The sequence below is a fragment of the Canis lupus genome, chromosome 35 (genome assembly GCF_048164855.1).
Source record: "Canis lupus baileyi chromosome 35, mCanLup2.hap1, whole genome shotgun sequence".
Taxonomy (NCBI): Eukaryota; Metazoa; Chordata; class Mammalia; order Carnivora; family Canidae; genus Canis; species Canis lupus.
In genome coordinates, this window is record NC_132872.1 from 2381894 (window position 1) to 2401552 (window position 19659).

Consider the following 19659-nt stretch of genomic DNA (forward strand, 5'->3'; position numbering starts at 1 on the left):
ACAGGTAGTAGGAAGGAGATCATGTTTTATTGGCTGAACATGCCACCTGACTCAGAGGGAAGGAGTTGAAGATAGCCCAATTTTCAAGCTGGGGTGACTAATGGTTAGGTGTGAGGAAATATGATACCTATGTTGGTTTTAGACATATCAGTGGGCGATGACCATGGGACATCAAAGCGGACATGTTCAGAAAGTTGTAGGGTGAAAGTGGAACCTCAGTGGGCCAGGAGCATAAGACAGAAACTCAGAGCAAGTTGTTCACAGAAGTGAGAAACAAAGCGTTGGATACAATTCAGATGCTGTACAGAGAAAGATTCACCTCACTTTGTTTTTATTTTCTTTTATTTTTAAAGATTTAAAAATTTTTAAGTACCCTCTGCACCCAATGTAGGGCTTGAACCCATAACCCCAAGATCAAGAGTTGCACTGAGACAGCCAGGCGCCCCAACCTCGCTTTAAAATAAGATACTTACATCAAGAGGACGGGTAGGGCGCACACCTCATGCACTGGAAATGATTAATGCCCATATCTTTTATACATGAAGAAACAGAAATCCAGAGAACCAAAGTGATCTGCTCAAGTTCACATTCTCACCCAGTTTTCCTGACTTGGAAGGTCCAGTTTTCTTTGCATTATAATTCAGAAACCTCCTGAATTTTTAGACATGCCTGCTTTACAGTGGACACTCAATACCATTTCCTATAGTCAAGGCAAACAAATAAAAGGCAGGAATTTCACTTCCTTTAGTTTATTAAAGATGATAATAAACTGTTAGGCTATGTATGAATTACAGAGAGTAGAAATCCAGTTCAGAACACGAGTTGCACATGAACAGATCATCTCTATTTAGACTCTTCCTCCTTTCATGTTAATTCAACAAAAGCTCTAAAGTCTTGGCAGAGAAAGCCTCATTTAAGTGGAAGATATCTGTCTTCCACTCTTCTGCTTTGTCTTGAATCTTGTCTCTACCTTGTAAGCAAACTTTTAACTTTTTTTCCCTTTATTTATGAAAAAGAACACTTCTTCCCTCCCATTTCACTCAGAAGGAATGCTCTTCAGTGCATTCAAAGCTTTCCCCCTACAACAGCAGGAGGTTTTTAGATACTGGTATAAGTTGCAAAGTGCTTTCAAAACATCCCATACTCTTTCCTCTCTCTCTTTCCTCTCAAATAAATAAATAAATGGGTATTTGGACAGTGATGACAGCAGAGTGTCAGGGTCACTAAAACAGATACACAATCTAAGGAGATGGAATGGGGAACGTGGAGAAAAATAAGTGAAAAACCAGGAGCATATTAGATTGCTGAGCTCAGCTTTGGAAACTGTTAGCATTTTCCATCCTTTGGTCCTCTGCTAATATGAAACAGGCAGGACAAGAATGACAGTGCATCTCTCCTCCAGTGTAGTGACTTAGAGTGAAGAGCTAGCTAGCTGTGTAACTTATACCAAAACTGGACACAGAGCTCACCGTTTTGTTTTGTTTTGTTTTGTTTTTACAAACCCCTGAGTATGAATCTGAGGCCTAACCCTTAGAAAGCCTTGAGTTTTGTGGGGACATTCCCAAAGCTCCTTGAAGGACAATGGAGCTCCTAGTCAGCCCCTCAAAACTGGGCTGGGCTTGGCTCTCAGAGCCTCTCCCATGAACTGAAAGGAGAACAGCTTCAGGGTCTTCCAGCCTGATCCTAAGTCTGAGGCAGAGAGACCAACACCATGGGTCAATCCCTCTCTGCTCCCCCTTGCCCAAGTAAAGCCTCAGCTCTGGCTATTACCTTACTGCCCCTTCTACTCCCTGTGAGACTCCTGGTTGCCTCCAGCTCAGCCACTCATCAGCTTCCCCCAACCATGTGCTACTTTCTGTTCAGCTTCTTGGGGCAGCGTCCACACTTAGTATTTTCTACTAGCAACCAATTATGGAAAGACAGGTATACAAGAAGTCAGTCCCAGAAAAAAAATGCTGTGGGCTCTTGTTCACAGAGCTGCCAGCCCTCAGAACAGTGACCCTGACCAGTATGATAGGAAGGGGTCAGGAGTCTATATTAAAGAACTTAATTTAAAGAACACCACAAACATATCCACGGTCCCATCAAAATGCACATTTTAAGAAAATGTATGTGTGTGTTAAAATTAGTAATATGAAAAACACGACTGAACATATGGACATCACCAGGCTACAGAGTTCAGTGCATAATAGGCATAAAGGCTCTTGTTATCCCAAGAACACAGGAACATTCACACTCACCCTCATATCCACAAATTGCTAAGTTCTCTAACCCCACTAATAGCAGAGATCTCCCCGCTCCCACCCTGACTTTAACAAAAGAAACTAAGGCAAGAGTTCAGCCACCAGGGAAGGTCCCAGCTCTGTTGCAGGAAGAGGATGAGAATCGAGTGGGGCCATACTTTCACTCAGAACCAAAATAACCACCTAACAGAGGACACGGGGGCAAAAGATCCATAAATAAGATGGTGGATGCAGTTTCTGTCCTCAGCCTAGGATGGCATCAGGGACCTGCCTGAGCTTGAAAGATCATATCTGCACCAAAGCTAGGTTGACTAAGAGACCTTATCATGTAAGAGGAGGCCAATAGCTTCTCTGACTGAATCAATGCTCCTAAAGCCACAGAGTTGCAGCCTCACTTATGCTCGGTGGAAGGCTATGACGGGGCCTGGCTTAAGCATCAGTTCTGTTTCTTTGTTTCAAGCCTGCCAGGATAAGGAAAGTCAGTTTGTGACATCATTGATGCCTAGAATATTTCACACAAGGAGGTCATGGTGGCCTCCTTGAGGTCTCTGAGGATTCCAGGTAAGAATGCTATTTCCATGGCCTTAAAAATACCTTAATAATTAGCTGGACAGAATGCCCATGGTGTAGTCCCATTCTCCTTCTCCTCAGGGCACAGTCTGACTCTATTCCAGGACAGAGAGAGAAAACTCCATCCTCCTACTTCAGCAGCAAAGGAGAAGTGAGTTGGTTGAGAAAGGCCTGACTCAAAAGCTCCAGAACTAAAACAAAATAAAACTGGAAATGATACTTGAAATGCAGCTGAAACCAGATCTGGTCCAAGTACAGAAGGCCATGGATGTCAGAAGAATTGGGTCTCATCGTCCATTCCCCCGACAGAGGCACTAGAAGCTTCACATAATGACTCCTGTGTCAGTTCTGATGGAAATATCTAGTACCTACAAATTGTCACAACAGACTGGACCCCACCAACCTAACAAAGGTTGATTATATATGGACGTTAGGTAAGTCATAAAAAAAAATAATGATAATAATTAAAGAAAAAAAAAGTGGGGAAAGTCCTTAAAAGGGTGGCTCAGTTCTGCATTATGTGTGACCCCAGCCCCTAGAAGGAGGGCTTCGTGTGCTTTCTTCAGGTGGCCTCCAGAACAGTGGCCTCGAGGGCCAAGGCTTCAGTGGGTTCCTCCTCATAGTCTGACATGTAAGACTCCAGGCTCTGTTTGGCCAGCAATTCCCGCCGGGCCTGCAGCCGCTCGCACCGGGGACAGCTTCCAGACTTGAAGCAAGCTTTATGGTAACACGCTTTACATTCTATTCAGGTTGAGAAGGTGAGAAAAAAAAGAGAAAACGTGTATTATCTCAAACTGGAAGTAAGTCACTGCTACAGCCCCTTGTCGCCACCCACACTTGGTGCCCCCGTGCTGAAAACAGGGAGTTGCTGACTCAAACTCTACTCCTGTGAACAGGGATGGCTGAGAGGGGAATACAGAGGCTTGGGGTGCAGTCTTGTTTGCCCACTCCATACCTGGCACTGGTCCTTACCTTCACAGGTCCGGCACTTATGGAGCTCAAAAGGAAAGATGATGTCCTCCTCATTCTGACAGAACTCGCAGATGAAGCCCTTGGCTTGGCAGAGCTGGGGGGGAGGGAGGCAGCAAGGTCAGGGGAACAAAGGGATGAACCCAAGTGAGGGGTGGGGCAAGATATAATTAAGACTTGAGTGAGCTGGACCCAGGGGCATGAGAGCCAAACTGCGGCCGGGACTAGGCCGTGTTATTACACAAAGCCTTACGGTGCGTACAAGGGAGTTTCTGAAACTCCAACCACTCTGGTGCAGAGATGGAGAAGGAAGGCATGGTGTGCCACAAAGGGCTTCCTAACGTTAAAATTCCAGTGTGGGCGATGACTCTATTTTGAAATGGGAACCACAGTCAGTAAGATAAAATGTGAAGACAAGGGTATTTCTCTAAAATAATGCCCAGCCTTGAGTCGGGTTAGAGCAAAGCATTCTCTTTGGTCACAGTGATTGAAAATGATAAAGTGATAAAGTGGAGACTCTCTCCAGATTCCAATTCAGGGTTCTCCTCCCACATCAGGACGATTCTAGAGTGAAGGCCTGCTCAGTCCTGCCCGTTACCCAGGGGCAATGCCAGCACCACATCCTCTTCAAATTCCAGGTTCTTCAGATCTGGATGATTCAGCCATTTACCAACCCAGGGGCCAGCAATCCTGCCCAGTTTCTGTCACAGTGCTGATAGGCCATGTCAGCTTCCTGGAACTGCGTGGCAAGAACCCAGGTCCACCCCACTCTCCATATCCCTGAGCAAAAGCCCAGTCACATGCTCAAGCGAGACTATCTCACCATGCATCGCTCTACGTGGGCAGCCCCTGCCCTGGTGAGCTCAGCGAGCCGGGGTCCCAACTCCCCCTTCCTGGTTGCAGTCAGGTCATTCAGTGAGTACAGGTGGAGATCCTCGGTCAGGTGGCCGGGAACTGTGTCAAAGGAATCCAGAAGCCTACAGGAAACGAGGGGAAGTAGGGAGGTGCAGAAAATGAACATGTGGTGTGGCACATCAACGTAGAAGGATCTCTATCCAGAAGCAAGATAGGGAAAAGAAGAGTCAATGAGGGTGGGCAACACTCAGCCAGCCTAGGTGTTCCAGAACCCCCAGACCCTCCACACTACTGGGTATCTGGATAGGAAAAGTGATTTTTATACCCTTCAGCACAGTGATTCATGCCAGCTTGCAAAGAGTGGTAGGTTTGTTCTTGATAGAAAATCAGAGATTGTCCCCTCCAAAGAGAAGATACAAACACAGTTACTGCTGTAGGCTTTTCATTTACCATTTCTGGACTTTTCTGCAAATTTCTCCAATTTCCCTCTTCGCATAACAAGGGACAACTGCTGGGGCATGCCTCTTTCAGAGACGTTAACCTAGCAAGAGACCGCTAGCCGCAACACAAGACTTACTCTTTGGCCAGTCGGCATGTCTTGAACATGTTCTTCATGTGATACAGCTGGATCCGCAGCAGCTGAAGCGGAAGACGTTGTGGTGGTGGAGTGGGGGTAAGGGCAGGTAGGAAGAGGAGAGAAACACCCGTTAGAATGACCAGCACCTTTAAACTGTGGGGGTCTAGAAGCTCTGCATGCAGCAGCCAGAGCCAAACTATTCTCTACTACTTAACTCAACAACTTGCTTTGAAATGACCTCCTGTCAGGGAGGGCCCCTCTGCTAGGCTGGGCTCCCAAATCACATACACAGCTGAGAAATTCAGAATTTGAATTTCCCACCTGATTCCCTATTGTCCCTTCAGTATATTTTCAGCGCATGGGGAACTCCTGCTTTTGTCACTGAGCGCCACCTCTGGCTTCAGAGCTGCCGTAGTCAGCTGACTAGACAGATAGGTGGGAAAGGGCCGGGGAACTGAGAAAGTGCACAGAGAAAGCACAAGTGAGGAGCCGGTTCCAGCTCTGCCATGGTGACGGAGAGAAGTGCGGTATGAACAGCAGAGCCCGGGTGAACAGAGGGAGGGGATGAGGAGCGAGGAAGGCACTCAGATGGGGCCTCTCACGGCTCTCACCCGGACTTGGTTGAGCAGCTTGACCTTCCGATAGAGGGCACTGTTGATGTCCTGCACGTTGAAGAGAGGGTCATTCCAGATCTTGATGAGCAGGTCCTTGGAGAAATTGCTGACATAGTACTTGCTGAAGTCCCACTTGCGCAGAACGCGGCTGGGGATGACCACCTGGGCATTTTCATGGCAGCACTGGCAGAAGTACTTGCCCAAGTACTCACAGTACCGGAGCCGCTTGATGTAATCTGGACAAACCAGAAGGTCAAAGGTCAGATGTGGCTTTCCCATCTCTAAGCTGCTGAGGCAGCTCTCCTGATGTTTTTTTTTTTTTTCCTCCAAAGAACGGGAAGGGACTGCTGCCCAGCTCCATCCACCTCCATCCACCTCTGTGTGCACTCCCAAAGCTGGCAGGAACCCGCAGAGTGGGGCCCGTGGTTTGCTGTGTCCCCTCTGAAGGCCACCGAGAAAGCAAACCTTGCAGAGTGGGTAAGATCCAGCTTCCAAGCACCTGGCCGAAAATACCCGATTTTCTACAGTACACTATGCTGGCAACGTGCCCCCAGAAATCACTTCCCTCCGATTCAGTGATCCTGCCTAGCCCTGCCTTCCGGGTCCGGGCCCCTTCCTCCCCCTTCTCTCTCACTCCGTCTCACTCCGTCTCTGACAGGCCCCTGTTCTGAGTGTGAGCCGGTACAGCCCTTGGAGGCGCTGTGCGGGCAGGAGAAGACACTCACCAGGGTCAGTCCGAATGCCGCACCCGGCACAGCGGTAATTCTGCTTGGCCACAGCGATCTTCCTCCTGAGGAGAGGGGAAGGAGGGGCTTTAGTAGATACCAGCTACACAAGGCCTCTGACTAGAAAGCAGGGGGAGGCAGACACAGGGCTCTTGCTGAGCATGAGAAGAGGGGGAGTTCACCTATTGTGTTTTAGAATTGGACCAAACGAACGCACTGGGACAACCGATTCAAACTGAGGGTTACTAGGTCAGAATCTAGGTCTAGGCAGGGACAGCCTCCAGCCCTGAATCACGCTTCCTGTACAAATGTAAGAGAGGAGAAAATAGGACAGAAGAGAGAACAAGAGGAAAGAAAAGCAACCATTCATCTTAAGAGAAAAACCAGAAAGCCCACAAAACTACTGGGAGGAAGGCAGTAGATTGGGAAGGCCAGTGATAGAAGACCTCTTTCCAGTTAGCTCTGGGAAGCAACAGGAGGATCAGGAGTAAGACTCGCAACCAGATGGATAATCCTCTCCCTCTGCTGTTAAGTGATTAGAACTGTGTGGGAGCTACCAGTGGAGGCAGAGACAAGGAGCGAGGAGACAGCCCCGACAACCAGGAGCATGCATCCGTTTCCCAAAGGGCGGAGATCCTGGCTACTCACGTCGGGGCTGGATGAACATTGAAAATGATCTGAGGTCGGGGTGGGGCCCACTCCAGGTTGCCACGAACACGAATCCGTAGCTTGTAGATGTCAGCGTGCTGCCCGTCGTCTGGTGAGATGGGCAGTGAATCTGGGATGGGCAGGAGCTGTGGGAGAAAAGCACAGGGTGATCTAACATGGACAGTCTCTGGGAACACATGCTTGGCCCTTTGGCTATAACAGAAACTTAGTTAATGAAAGATATTCCAGGAACACCTCGGGTAAAGGCTGCAAAGAACCTCGGCCCTCAGCACATACCAGTAAGGCATCAGGCTACTGGAAGTGAGGTCCTTGTGTTCCAAGATGCAAAAGGAACAGAAACAGCATTCCAGGGTGATGGCACCCATTGCTGATGCTGTCTCTGAGCCCACCCCAGAACCCTTGCTATGCTATACTCAATTGTAAAGCAAAGCAGATTATGAGCAGCTCACTTTTTCCACAGTGTCTCAAAGGCGGTCACACTACACAAGTTCCACCTCTGGGTCTAGTAAGCGGTCATGTGGAATAAGAAGAGGGAGCCATTATCTCCTGTTTTGACCACTGCCAGGGAAAACCCAGGAAAGCATGTATTTTCATTCATTCATTCATTCACTCACTCACTCAACACATTTGCAATGAATGTCTTCTGTAAGTTAGGAAACATAAAGCTCATTCTAGATGAGGGACGTGCAACAAAGGAGAACAGCATCAGAAACGCTCATAGCCTCCTGGGGCTGGCAGCAGGTGGAGAAAAAAATGCCGAAGAAATCTACCTTCTGAGGGGCATCATGCTCTGGAACTAGCCATTCTAGCTCTGAGGCAGCTGGGAGTTGCATGCCTTCGAACTGCTTCAGGAGTCCCATGGCCACTGCCTCTGCAGATGTGGAGTGAAGGAAGCAGTGGGAGCTGGAAAGGAGATTCAAGGAAGGCTGAGCATACAGAAAAGACAGGAAGATGGGAGCCTTCCCTGCAGGATCTGATATTATACCCGGTGACTTCTTGGCTGAGAACACTCGCAGCACCCTCACTGACTTGGCTTCCTTTCTCATCTTCCTACACACGTAGGAAAATACATTGATCCTATGGTCCAAAGACATGGGCTCAAATCCCACTTAATAGCATTACATGGCACTGCTAGGTAGGGGTTCTGTATCACCTCCCTTCTCTACTCTTTAGTTCCTTTAACTGCAAAAATGGGGGTTATAACACCTGTTTACAAAATAAGTTGAATATAACTGCCTTGTGAACAATAGAGAACTGTTTGTTGCTCCCAAATGAGCTACTATTTCCCCTAGTTGGACCTACAATGTGAAACCGGTTCAATTAGATTTCATACTCAGAAATCATGATCACTGTTCTCTCTTTTGGTATCTGATCTTCTGGGGCCTCTGTTATAATCAGAGTCAGCATAGAAGGAACAATCCATACTACGAGCTTTGCCTCCACCAGAGTGGAACCAATGATCCCGGGGGCTTGCCACCATCAGGCAGGCCCATCACTTTAATCATGTCTCTTTGTGAATTTGGATACTTTTCCCATCCAAATGCCAAAAGTTGGGTTTGTTTCTCCACACACCCAAAGTTTTATTGGAAAAAAAAAAAAAAAAAAGTACTTACAAGGGTTGGGAGGAAGTGAAGGATTTGCTGTGTGAGGCTGTGCTCCTTCTGATGTCAGCATCTAAATGGAAACCAGAGATAAGGGGGGCCGGAAATGGGAAGGGAGGAGGTTAGGGATAATAATGGAAACCACTCCAAGCTTTTGCCAGCTCAGCACTCTAGGTAGCAACTACAAGCTACATTCTATGCGGGATAAGGAGCAGAGACCAGGTAAAGCTCTACACACAATTTATAGTTTGGCTCTGTTCAAGTTCACAACAAGGTCGAATTAGTGACATTATGCACAGCATGGAGACGACCAAAATGGCTACAAATCCAAGTGGGAACACAAACTCATATTTGGTGCAAAACAGTGAATGAGAAAAGGAAGCATCCTAAGGCACACAGGGACACACCCTCTATCAAGCAGAAACACAAAACAATTACTCCAATCTCTCCCTTGTTCTCTAAATCGCAGGCCCTCTTAAATGATAAACTCTCAGAGGTTAAGAACTCTATCTAGCTTTGTTATATCAAAATCAGTACTTAACACAGAACTTGGATCACAGAGGTTACTCGTTAAATGTTATGTGGAACTGGAACCTTTCTCCTAACATCTGACTGCTATTGCTATTGCTCCCGAATGTGAGAAGTCTTCTATGTCCGTATAAAAGCTTCATGGAAAGATTTCCTTTCTGTTTGGTGGCACGGGACAGAATAGAACTTCTCTCTGACTAGGCAGCTCCCCAGAGATGCCTGATAACCAACAAATTTTCATGGAGATATTCAACATGATCTTTTCTATAGAACATAATCATAATCACTGGAAACTACAGTGGACTTTCCAAAGCCTATTTCTGCTAAAGGATTTCTAGTAACGATATGCCTGAACCTCCAGGGACCTTGTCTTTCCAGAAATGTTTGATGGAGAAAATGTGGAATACAGCACTCATGTTCAAGAAAGGCAGATAGAATGTATTCAAGTCCTGAAAACAAGACTGTTCTGACGTCTCATCCCTCATTTCCTTTGATGCCCAGTGAAAAGACATTCCTTTCCTAATTAAAGCTACACAATGATCAATCTATTGCATTTGAGCCCCTCAAAAGAGCACTAGAGCTTATATGACATCACTCTGCAGTTGGCCATAAGTAGCTCAATTGTTCTTCACGTTTCCTCTGTATATATGTTTTCTGCATGTGCCACTAGATCATAAAATATCCTTGTGAGGAAATGAGAGCATGTCTAATTCTTTTGTTTGGCACAAAATATTTAACACAGGGCTCTGTATACAAGCCCTGTATATTCAAGTAATGTTCCTAACAAATCAATGTTTTCAAAGTTTGAGTGAGTGGAAGCAAGGGAACAGAACTGAAATCTGTCAATGAATTTTCATGTGCTCTTTAGAGAAAAATTTAGGGCAGCAACAAAATTTTTGACTAGTAAATAGCAAATCCTATTTTATTTAACAAAGAAGTTCATGTATATTATATTTTATGTCTGAACTTGTACCACCAAAATCCTGATCTCAATACATTGCTAGCTATTTATTCCATTCTAAATAGTGCTAGTGAAAAAGAAATTCTAGGCAATAGTAGACCTCCATAGACCATTTGGTTTGTAGCATTTATTTGAATAATACTTGTACTGCCTTGAATCTGTACAGAAGTCTTGTCTTGCCCTTATAATCTGTTTTGTACATAATAGATTTTCAGAAAGTATTTCCTAAATAAATGATTAACTGGCTAAAAGCAAAAAAAGCAAGTATCGGCCTGTTGGGTAAAATAGAAAAAAAAAATGAGAGAAAATCTTAGATATCTTTGAATAAAGAGTTAACCAGGGGGATCCCTGGGTGGCTCAGCGGTTTGGCGCCTGCCTTTGGTCCGGGGCGTGATCCTGGAGTCCCGGGATTGAGTCCCATGTCGGGCTCCCTGTGTGAAGCCTGCTTCTCCCTCTGCCTGTGTCTCTGCCTCTCTCTCTCTCTCTATGTCTATCATGAATAAATAAAATCTTAAAAAAAAAGAGTTAACCAATGTTGCTACTATAGAGCCAGGCTATTAAAGAAAACCCTGCACATCAGAGAGGAACAGTGGTGACACTTCAAGGTTGCCAAGGAGACCACTGTCTTCAAAATACTATTTAGTAGTTCTTCCATTTCACAGAGAAAAGGTCATTTTCTCTTTGAGAGAAAACGAAATCATTCTCTGCTCTTTGGAAAATACAGTCAAGTCATACTTTATTTTACCATCATGTCTCTCTCTTTTCTTTTCTTTTCTTTTCTTTTCTTTTCTTCTTTTTCTTTTTCTTTTTCTTTTTCTTTTTACCAGAGATGCAATGACTTCCTAGCCAATCATGAACACTTCCAGTGAGGAGGACCACACCGGTTTGGCTGGGACGATCTAACCCTGGGAGTGGAGCAGGAGAAGCAGCACTTGATATCGAGACATGCCACCCAAAACTGGTGAAGGCCTTGGGGGTACTGGGTCTCTGTTGTATTGCTGACTTTCTGGTCAATTCAAGCATATCATTAAGTTAATGTGGTTGGAACACTAGCCAAGGGATCTGGGTAAAAGTAGACCAGGGTCTAAGACAGAAAATTAACAAGTAAAGAGACAGGAGGAGGCCATTCAATTAATTATGAAACTTTTATTTGATTCTTTGGCAAATATTTTTTCCTAAGAAAACTGATTTCAAATGCTTCTGATGCTTTAGGTAAGGCTATTACTGTGAACTGAGAAAAAAAATAAAAAATATAAAAACAAAAACAATTTAAAAATGACATGCTGTAAGAATTTTTGCATGTCCAGACACTGGTATCGGGGAAGAATTGGTTAAAACCTTGGTACCATGGCAAAATCTGCAAATTTTTAAACAAAGTGAGGCACAGGAAGAGAATCAACTTCAGACTTCACTGGCCAGTCTGACGTTGGTTTCCTTCCTGCTTTCCTTCTGGCAGATAAGGTGACTCCCAACACATCTGGAGATCCAACTCCAATGGCTTTTCTGTAGTGCTGACTAGAGAGGAAACATTTTTAAATGGAGAATCACAATTGCTCTGCTTTTTAAAAAAGAAATTTACTTAAAAGGGCAGTGTGGGGAGAAGCAACTGATTACTTTGAATTGGACATAATTTTAAAACTTGTAAGAAAACAGAAAACATAGTTTATGAACTTCTGTCTTTATATATTGTGCCAATTAATCAATTTATTGCCTTTCAGCTCCAAACCTGCCCTTCTTTTTGTCTGCTCTATGATGATGGAGCTGGACTCAAAAACAGCGGCCCTCTGCCAGCTGGCACCATGTTAAGTCTTGCCAGTAGAGGGCACTGGAGGGACGCCAGAGGAGGAAGGCGTCTGTCCTGTGAGTCTGGTGTGCTCCTCCAGGCAGACTCCTCCAGGCGTGACATGATGTTCCCCTGGGGAAGCATGCCTTCATGAAGGTGGCCTTACAGCAGAGTGCCACTAGCGGTACTTCTCATAAACAGCTTCCCCTGGCCCCTCCCATGTGCCACCTCCCCCAGCATCTCTTGAGTTCTGAGGCACAGCACTTCCCTAGGGGCAGCCTCCGCCAGCACCCCACAGAAGGGTTTCCTGATGCTGTTGGCATGGTACTTCTTGTGGACAGCATCCCTGGGCACTGTCTTAGGGCAGCTCTGCAGCCTCAGAGAACTTATTCACCTCTAGTGAGTAAGGAGGTCTGGATCTCAGCCTTGAGAATGTGGTCCTCTTCTACACTTGTTCCTCCCTAGGTGTTCTACCTCAAGCCCTAGGGATACCGATTGCTACCTATATCTGCTATTCCTGTATTCTTTAGAGTTGCTTTTACTCCTTATGAGCCAGTCTCCCATTACTTCAGTCCCCCATGACAGTTAATAATTCTTTATTTTAAACTTTCCCTAGTCAAATTACTCTGTGGTTTCTGTCTCCTGAATGGCCCATGACTAGATACATGTATGTGGAAGACTGAAATTCTAGAAGAATCAACAAAGGAAGATAAAGAACAATTGATGAAGCTGTAATAAAAGGGGAAGGAGGAGGGGTGGAGAATAAACCCTAAAACTAAAGAAGCTGAAAAGACTGTCTGGGATTGGGAGCTTATGAATGATCTCATACCAATTTGGCAGATACCATCAGAAGAAATTGGTCAAGTAAAAGAAGCCAGACACAAAAGATCACATATTCTCTGATTCCACTCATATAAAGTATCCAGAAGAGGCAAATCGATACAGACATAAGCAGATGAGCAGCGGACTGGGGCTTGGAGTGGGGACAGAAATTAACTGTAAATCGGCACAAGGAATCTTATTGAGGTGATGAAAATGTTCTAAAACTAGATTATGGTGACACGCAACTTGGTAAATTTGCTAAAAATTATTGAAAGGAAAAGGGGTTAATGACTACAAAGCTTTCTATAAATAAGCTTTCTGTGATCACAAGGTTTAAATTCACTTTATTGCTAGGAGGAAGTAATTTCCAAATCCATTTGCTTCAGAAACACTTCTGTTCCATATGGTCTACTTGGTAAATCAGGATCTAAGAAATGTGATTACATCAAGCAGAGTATTATACTATGCAGAGTTGTCATCATAGATGATATCCATAATATGTTTAAGCACTTAAATTTTTCCAAGGGCACTGCAGATTTTAATGATCTTCCTCTGATAGTATCCACAGAGGTTCCTCAAAGGCATAAATCACTTATGATGACAAAAAATAAATACATCTATAAACCACTAGATGTAATCAGGAAGATAGCTAAAGATGAATTTTGTACCATTAATAAGCCAGAAACAGATGAAAAGGAACAGGATGCAAAAAAGAAATCTAGAGTATCTCTCTCTCTCTCTGTGTCTCTCATAAATAAATAAAATCTTTAAAAAAAAAAAAGAAATCTAGAGTAAAGAAAGATGAAGTGTAAATTATACTTTCATAAATAAGAATCAAGCCACTACTTTTGAGAGAACTTGTTCTGATTGCTTTGCCTATAACTCCCATAATGTGCTAAGACTGTGGTCACAAGAAAAAGTAATTTTCTAGTTGAAAAATGCTTCATATATATATATAAAATGTATAAAAAAAACTTTAAACTCCCAAAATGGGGAAGAAAAGATGCCAGGAAGACCAAATAAAGGTCTGCCTTATGGTTAACACAGACTCAATATGCTCTGACAGAGAAATGGCTGGCAGTCAATAAATGTACCCGCAAAAGGATTGTGGTCGTAAACACATAAGAAACCAGTTAAAAAGTGATAGGATAATTACTTCTCAAGCAAGAGAAGATGATGTTAGAATAAATTACAACTCTTTGGGAATAGAGAAAAAGGAAACTAAATACTTCTACTTCTTCACATCTTTATCTAATCTTACATCATTATTTCAAATTCTAGTAGCTGACACCATTAGCAGTTAAAATAAACTGTTTAATAAAAAGTCCTGGGTTTTGCTGTTATGTGTTTTGAAGCCCCTTTGAGTAGAAAATTGGTACTTTCAGTTAACCCCACCTATGGAAAGCCTACTGGTTTGAATCACAAAGCAATTACCAAGGCCAAAAACATCTGCAGCAGTAAATCCTAATTGTATACAAAATACCAAGAAGAGAGAGTTTTCTGCAAACTGACTGCAAATTCAAAACTCTGAAGATACTACATTTTCTATCTGACTTTTGCAGTAGCTTAGCTGTTGGTTTGAGGGACAATTTCTTCACCTGACCAATGCTTTCTAAACTGCCTACTACCTCCATCAGCTACAATGACCACTTAGTCTATAAATATCACTGTAGGGAAAGATCCACAAGGATTATCTTGGCAAGGAGGATTATTAGGGGTCATGTGAAGAAGAAAAGGAGTATCTGAAATGTTCTTAGCTGGCTCAACTCTGTTTTTTCCTAGCTAGTTCTCTAAATCTTATAGACAGGTGTCACAAGATAAAGATTGTACAAAAGCTGATGCAAACATTCACACACATGCATGTATGAGCACACCCACACTTCCAACACAGGCTACCTGAAAACATCGAGGCCATTGACACTGAGAGTCCGTTCTTTGACATGTGAGTCAGGTTAGATCCTTCGCTACCATCTGCGATAATGATTATAAAAGGGGGCCCTTTAGTATTCAGACAGGCAGTAAATCAATGAGAATGACAGTTCTATTCCACAGTTCTATTCCTGTTCCAGGAATCAGGACTTGACTTTGCTCCAAAAGATAAACTGCTCTTAGGAAGTTACATGCCACTCAGTATTGCTTGGGAGATAGTGATTGCTGCTTCCCCAAACCAACCTGACCTTAAAGGCTTCTAAGGTAGTGGTTCTCAACCAGGAGATGCACCCTTGTCGATACCTGACCAGAGGCCGGGGATGATGCTAAACATTCAACAATCCATTGGACAGTCTCTTACAACAAAGGGTTATTTGGCCTAGAGTTTAAGAAACCGTCCCCGGAGGTCTTTCCCTTCAAGGATTTCCATCCTGAGCTGACTAGAGTTAATTGATTAAACAACTCCTCTGGAACCAGAAATGCAACAACAGTTCCCCACAGGAGTGTACCTCATGCCACTGCCAGGCAGGCTATTTCAAATTTGACTCCTTCCAGACTGAACAGCTTCCCCTGGCTCCTTGCTATGCTGCAAGGAACACTTAGTAATCAAGTGGACTGCTCCATACACAATGAGGTGGTGTTTTGAATTTACCTTAATATTACCCTCAAGAAATTCTCTTGATCCGAGAGATAGGCCAGAACCCTTTTATTTTCTTTGAATTTGGAGGTCAAGTCAATCATAGATTGTGTTACAACAAACAACAGAGTTGGTCTCTGCCTAGTTCCTGGCACAGAGCTCCTAAAACCTTTGCAAATCCCAGAGTGATAGGAGTGTCTTGTTATTCATAACGAGTCCCTTTCCGTTATATCTGAGTTTATTATGTTAAAGAGGTGCCTCTCGGGAGCATCCAGATAACTTTAGGCTGGGCCTGGTTGCCAGAAGAAAAACCAACCACCAGATTAGAGGATTAGAATTTTTAGTCCCACTTCCAATCTTCCAAAAAGGGAGAGGGACTGCAGATTGAGGTCAATCACCAACAGCCAATGATTTAAGCACACATGCCTACCTCTGCAATGAAACCTTAATAAAACACTTATAGTGATGAGGTTTGGGAAAGCTAGGTGGTTGGTGAACATTCTGATGTACTGGTAGTACAGCACATCTTTGCATGGACACAGAGGTCCCTATGCTCAGGAAACTTTGGGGCCTTGTCCTAAAGTACCTCTTCATGTGACTGTTCACTTGTATCCTTTACAATAAACAGTAATCTTAAGTACAGTATTTTCCTGAGTTCTGAAAGTCATTCTAGCAAATTATGGAACCTGAGTTGGGCGGCAGGGGGGCGGGTGTGTATGTGTCTGGTAGGGTCATGGGAACTCCTGAATTTGTAGTTGGCTGAGGATAAGAGCAGGTGGTGGTGACCCCATTTGTGGTTGCCATCTGAAATGGGAGTATCCTGTGGGACTGAGTCCTTAACCTGTGGGGTCTAAGCTAACTACAGGAATTAACATCAGAATTGAATTGTCAAGATAGTCAGTTGGTGTCAGATAATTGGAGAAATGCTGTTGGAAAATCACATACAAACGAACCAAAAAAAAAAAAAAAGGAGTTTTAAATGGCTATTGTCACGAATAGAAATCACATACATTAAAGAGAATAAAGGAGGAAGCCTTCCTAGAGACCTGGAAAAATATGTGTAAAAATTGCATTTCTGAACAGGGGAAAAAAATCCAGCTACCACTAGATTTCAATTACTACTGGAGGTCTGTGCAGGTAAAAAGTGAATTACGTCAATCCTCTAGATTGATATAAACAGATCTATAAAAAAAGATCTATTCATCATCATCTTACAATGGAGAATTACAGATACAATTCACCTACAAGAAAATAACTCTTAGTTTCACCCATGGGGGAAAGCTAGGGGCTTTCCCCTAGCTTTTCAGTTTGTTGTGCTCATGGGAACTTGAAAAAAATCTATGATTTGCAGGAATGGACTAATCCATTAATCACAGGTTAACCTGCTTTAACACAATTGCCATCCCAGGTTAGAGACCCCCCCCTTCATCGTGCATATGCTTACAACAACAACAACAACAACAACAAAACAAGGGTCTGTGATTCTGCTAAGCAAGTTAGTGCTGATAGAATAAAGCTTTATTTTGTAAACTTGATTTTTTTTCCTTTTTTGCTTTTTCTCCCACCAATGACTCTTTTTGTCCTTTTCTCTTAGGATTATAACAAAACTCCTTTCAAACCCTTTGAAACAATTTCCATTGTGTCATGGAACACAAAGGAATAGGATTCTAATTGCAAGCAGGTATGGGCTAGTCATAGGCTGTTAGCAAGAGGAATCAAAGTAAAAATCCAAGAGAAAGGTACAATTGAGACCCATCAAGGTGACTTCAGCACTCAGACCACTCTGAAGCACTGCCTTTCACTGTTTTTTTCTGCTTAAATTTTACTAAAGGGGTTTTGTTTCTAGCTAGAGAGGCCATCTTTTACAATTACTGACAACATTCCAAATTGGACCATATTGAAGATTCTCTATACTAGGGGAAAGCTTCTCAGTCAATGACTTCAAACTGAAAGAAACAGGTAATGAAAGTTGCTTGAAATGAAGGGTAGCTCCTTACCTTGGATTTCAAATTCGTCAACCTCATCAGCAGAGCCGGAGTCAGAGAACTGTGTTGAATCACGTGAGCTGAACTGGGAGCTGCTAGAAGTGACCCGAAAGCCTGCTATAAAGAAAAGAAAAAGAAAAAGAAGAAAAAGAAAAAGAAAAAGAAAAAGAAAAAGAGAAAGAGAAAGAGAAAGAGAAAGAGAAAGAGAAAGAGAAAGAAAAAGAAAAAGAAAAAGAAAAAGAAAAAGAAAAAAAAGAAAAAGAAAAAGAAAAAAAGAAAGAAAAAAGAAAGAAAAGAAAAGAAAAGAAGAAAAGAAAAGAAAAGAAAAGAAAAGAAAAGAAAAGAAAAGAAAAGGAAGGAAAGAAAGGTTGGTTAATAAACAGGACAGGAAAAAAAAAAATAAACAGGACAGAAAGAGGTCTCCTACTCCTAGGGTCACAATGAAAGGGACCTGGTATGACTGGGAACCTTGGCCAGGAAGATGCTGGGAGAAATGGGCACTAGCACTTCTTGTCAGTTGTTCCTCATTTTATTTACGAAATTTTGAAAGTTTCAAATAAATAGAAGGTACTACTATCTGGGAAGTGACTCTGGGACCAGCAGTCTTAGTTCTCATATAAGAAATCTATTTTTTTGGAAGATATTTCTGAGGTAATAAATGGATGAACTCTAGAACTCTGGGTCTGGTAGGAAAAAAATTAGAACAGCATAAAAAACTCTTTGCGATAGCACAGGAGCCCTTGGCTTGGTTATGATATCTCCAAGTGAGACACAAAAGGAAGCTCACTAGGCACCAACGCTTATCCTGAAGCCCTGCAGAAGCAGAACTGAGGGGCTCGCAGCCTCACTCACTTCCATGCTCTGTCTCCTGGTACACGGGGAGCAGGTTCTTGGTGCGGATCTGCTGGCGACGAAGGCGGATCTTCTGCTTCAGTTCCTGAATCTCTCTATCGCTGTCTTCCTCCTCTTCTTCCTCCTCTTCTAGGCACTGGCTCATCATGTTGCACTTCATTAGCTCAATGGCAGCAATCAAGGACTCTGAGATGCTGAAGTGGGCATTCTCCTGGGGGGCAGGAGAACACCAAAGAAGTTGATTAGCAAGGGGCTAGATGTGTTGAACATCTCACTGACTGTAATGCTCGCAAGTACAGCTTCAATGACATGCACTGCTTTTATTCAGCGGAAATGAACACTTCTACTCTAAGAAAAGCTGATGGCCAGAAAACCTGTTCTATATTCTCTTTATTCTCAAACCTGCCATGCCTGGCCTTCCTGTCCTGCTTTCTACATGAAAATATGATATAGAAGAAGTCCAGAATTTAATATCAGGGTCTTTCTTAGAGCCATACCCCTATAAATAAAGTATTAAGGTAAATGGAATAGCTCAGGATAAAGTGTTTGTAAGTGCTAAAATGCTATAGGGTCATTATTCATTACGTATCTGAGTCTTATTTTTTTTTTAAGATTTTATTTATTTATTCATGAGAGACATGGAGAGAAGGGCAGAGACATAGGCAGAGGGAGAAGAAGGCTCCTCGCAGGGAGCTTAATGCAGGACTCAATCCCAGACTGAGATCACGCCTTGAGCTGAAGGCAGACGCTCAACCGCTGAGCCAGCCAGGCGTCCCACATATCTGAGCCTTATAACAAAATATAGATGTTAATTCTGGAAACATCTTTTACCTAAGGTTCAAGGGCCAAGGATACAATAACCATGTGGCCAAAATTCAGTACTCCTGCGCCCAAGGGAGCTGCTAATGCAAAAGCAGTAATATTTTGGACTCAGTGAGGAGCATATACTCCCTGAAAAGTTCTCTAGAGATTGAATGTGTTGAGCTTATCTTTACTTTGAACTTACTTCACCCATAGTCTTTGCTCATGTTCTAACTATGTACCTAAAACCTCTTTCAAACAAATGGCCGCACAGCCCCTTAGGCCAGATGTCCCAACTCATGAGCAAACTCTTCAGTAGCCCCTTAGATTCCTCACCTTTTCCAGGTCTGCACAGCTCCCAAAGTCTTGCTCCGATAGGTAACTGATGAGGGACTGTCCTTCTGATGGTCTTCGGAACATGCCCTCCCCTGAGCACAGGTACTGACCACCCTCTGTAGGAAAACAGAATGTGAATGTGAAAAATTCTGACTTAGAAAGCAAATAGACAAGCTTCTTGAGAAGGCTGATGATTTCACCA

General features: G+C 43.4%; 1 protein-coding gene across 19 annotated transcripts in view; it reads right to left on the bottom strand.

Annotated features, from left to right (window-relative positions):
* Window positions 1–314: 314 nt before the first annotated feature.
* RUBCN (rubicon autophagy regulator) overlaps window positions 315–19659 on the bottom strand; it is a 64387-nt gene continuing 45042 nt past the window's right edge. For 9 of the 19 annotated variants that reach the window (XM_072812162.1, XM_072812161.1, XM_072812163.1 and 6 more), the window contains 13 exons: window positions 19458–19573; window positions 18321–18531; window positions 17481–17585; window positions 14814–14888; window positions 8836–8896; window positions 7993–8125; window positions 7202–7347; window positions 6554–6618; window positions 5826–6064; window positions 5215–5276; window positions 4606–4759; window positions 3786–3879; window positions 315–3554 (listed from right to left, as the gene is read on the bottom strand). In XM_072812162.1, the coding sequence (XP_072668263.1) occupies window positions 3376–3554; window positions 3786–3879; window positions 4606–4759; window positions 5215–5276; window positions 5826–6064; window positions 6554–6618; window positions 7202–7347; window positions 7993–8125; window positions 8836–8896; window positions 14814–14888; window positions 17481–17585; window positions 18321–18531; window positions 19458–19573 (1640 nt within the window). In that variant the 3' untranslated portion in view covers window positions 315–3375. The remainder of the gene's footprint in view (window positions 3555–3785; window positions 3880–4605; window positions 4760–5214; window positions 5277–5825; window positions 6065–6553; window positions 6619–7201; window positions 7348–7992; window positions 8126–8835; window positions 8897–14813; window positions 14889–17480; window positions 17586–18320; window positions 18532–19457; window positions 19574–19659) is intronic. The other 10 variants (XM_072812151.1, XM_072812160.1, XM_072812155.1 and 7 more) reach the window with 3 other exon arrangements.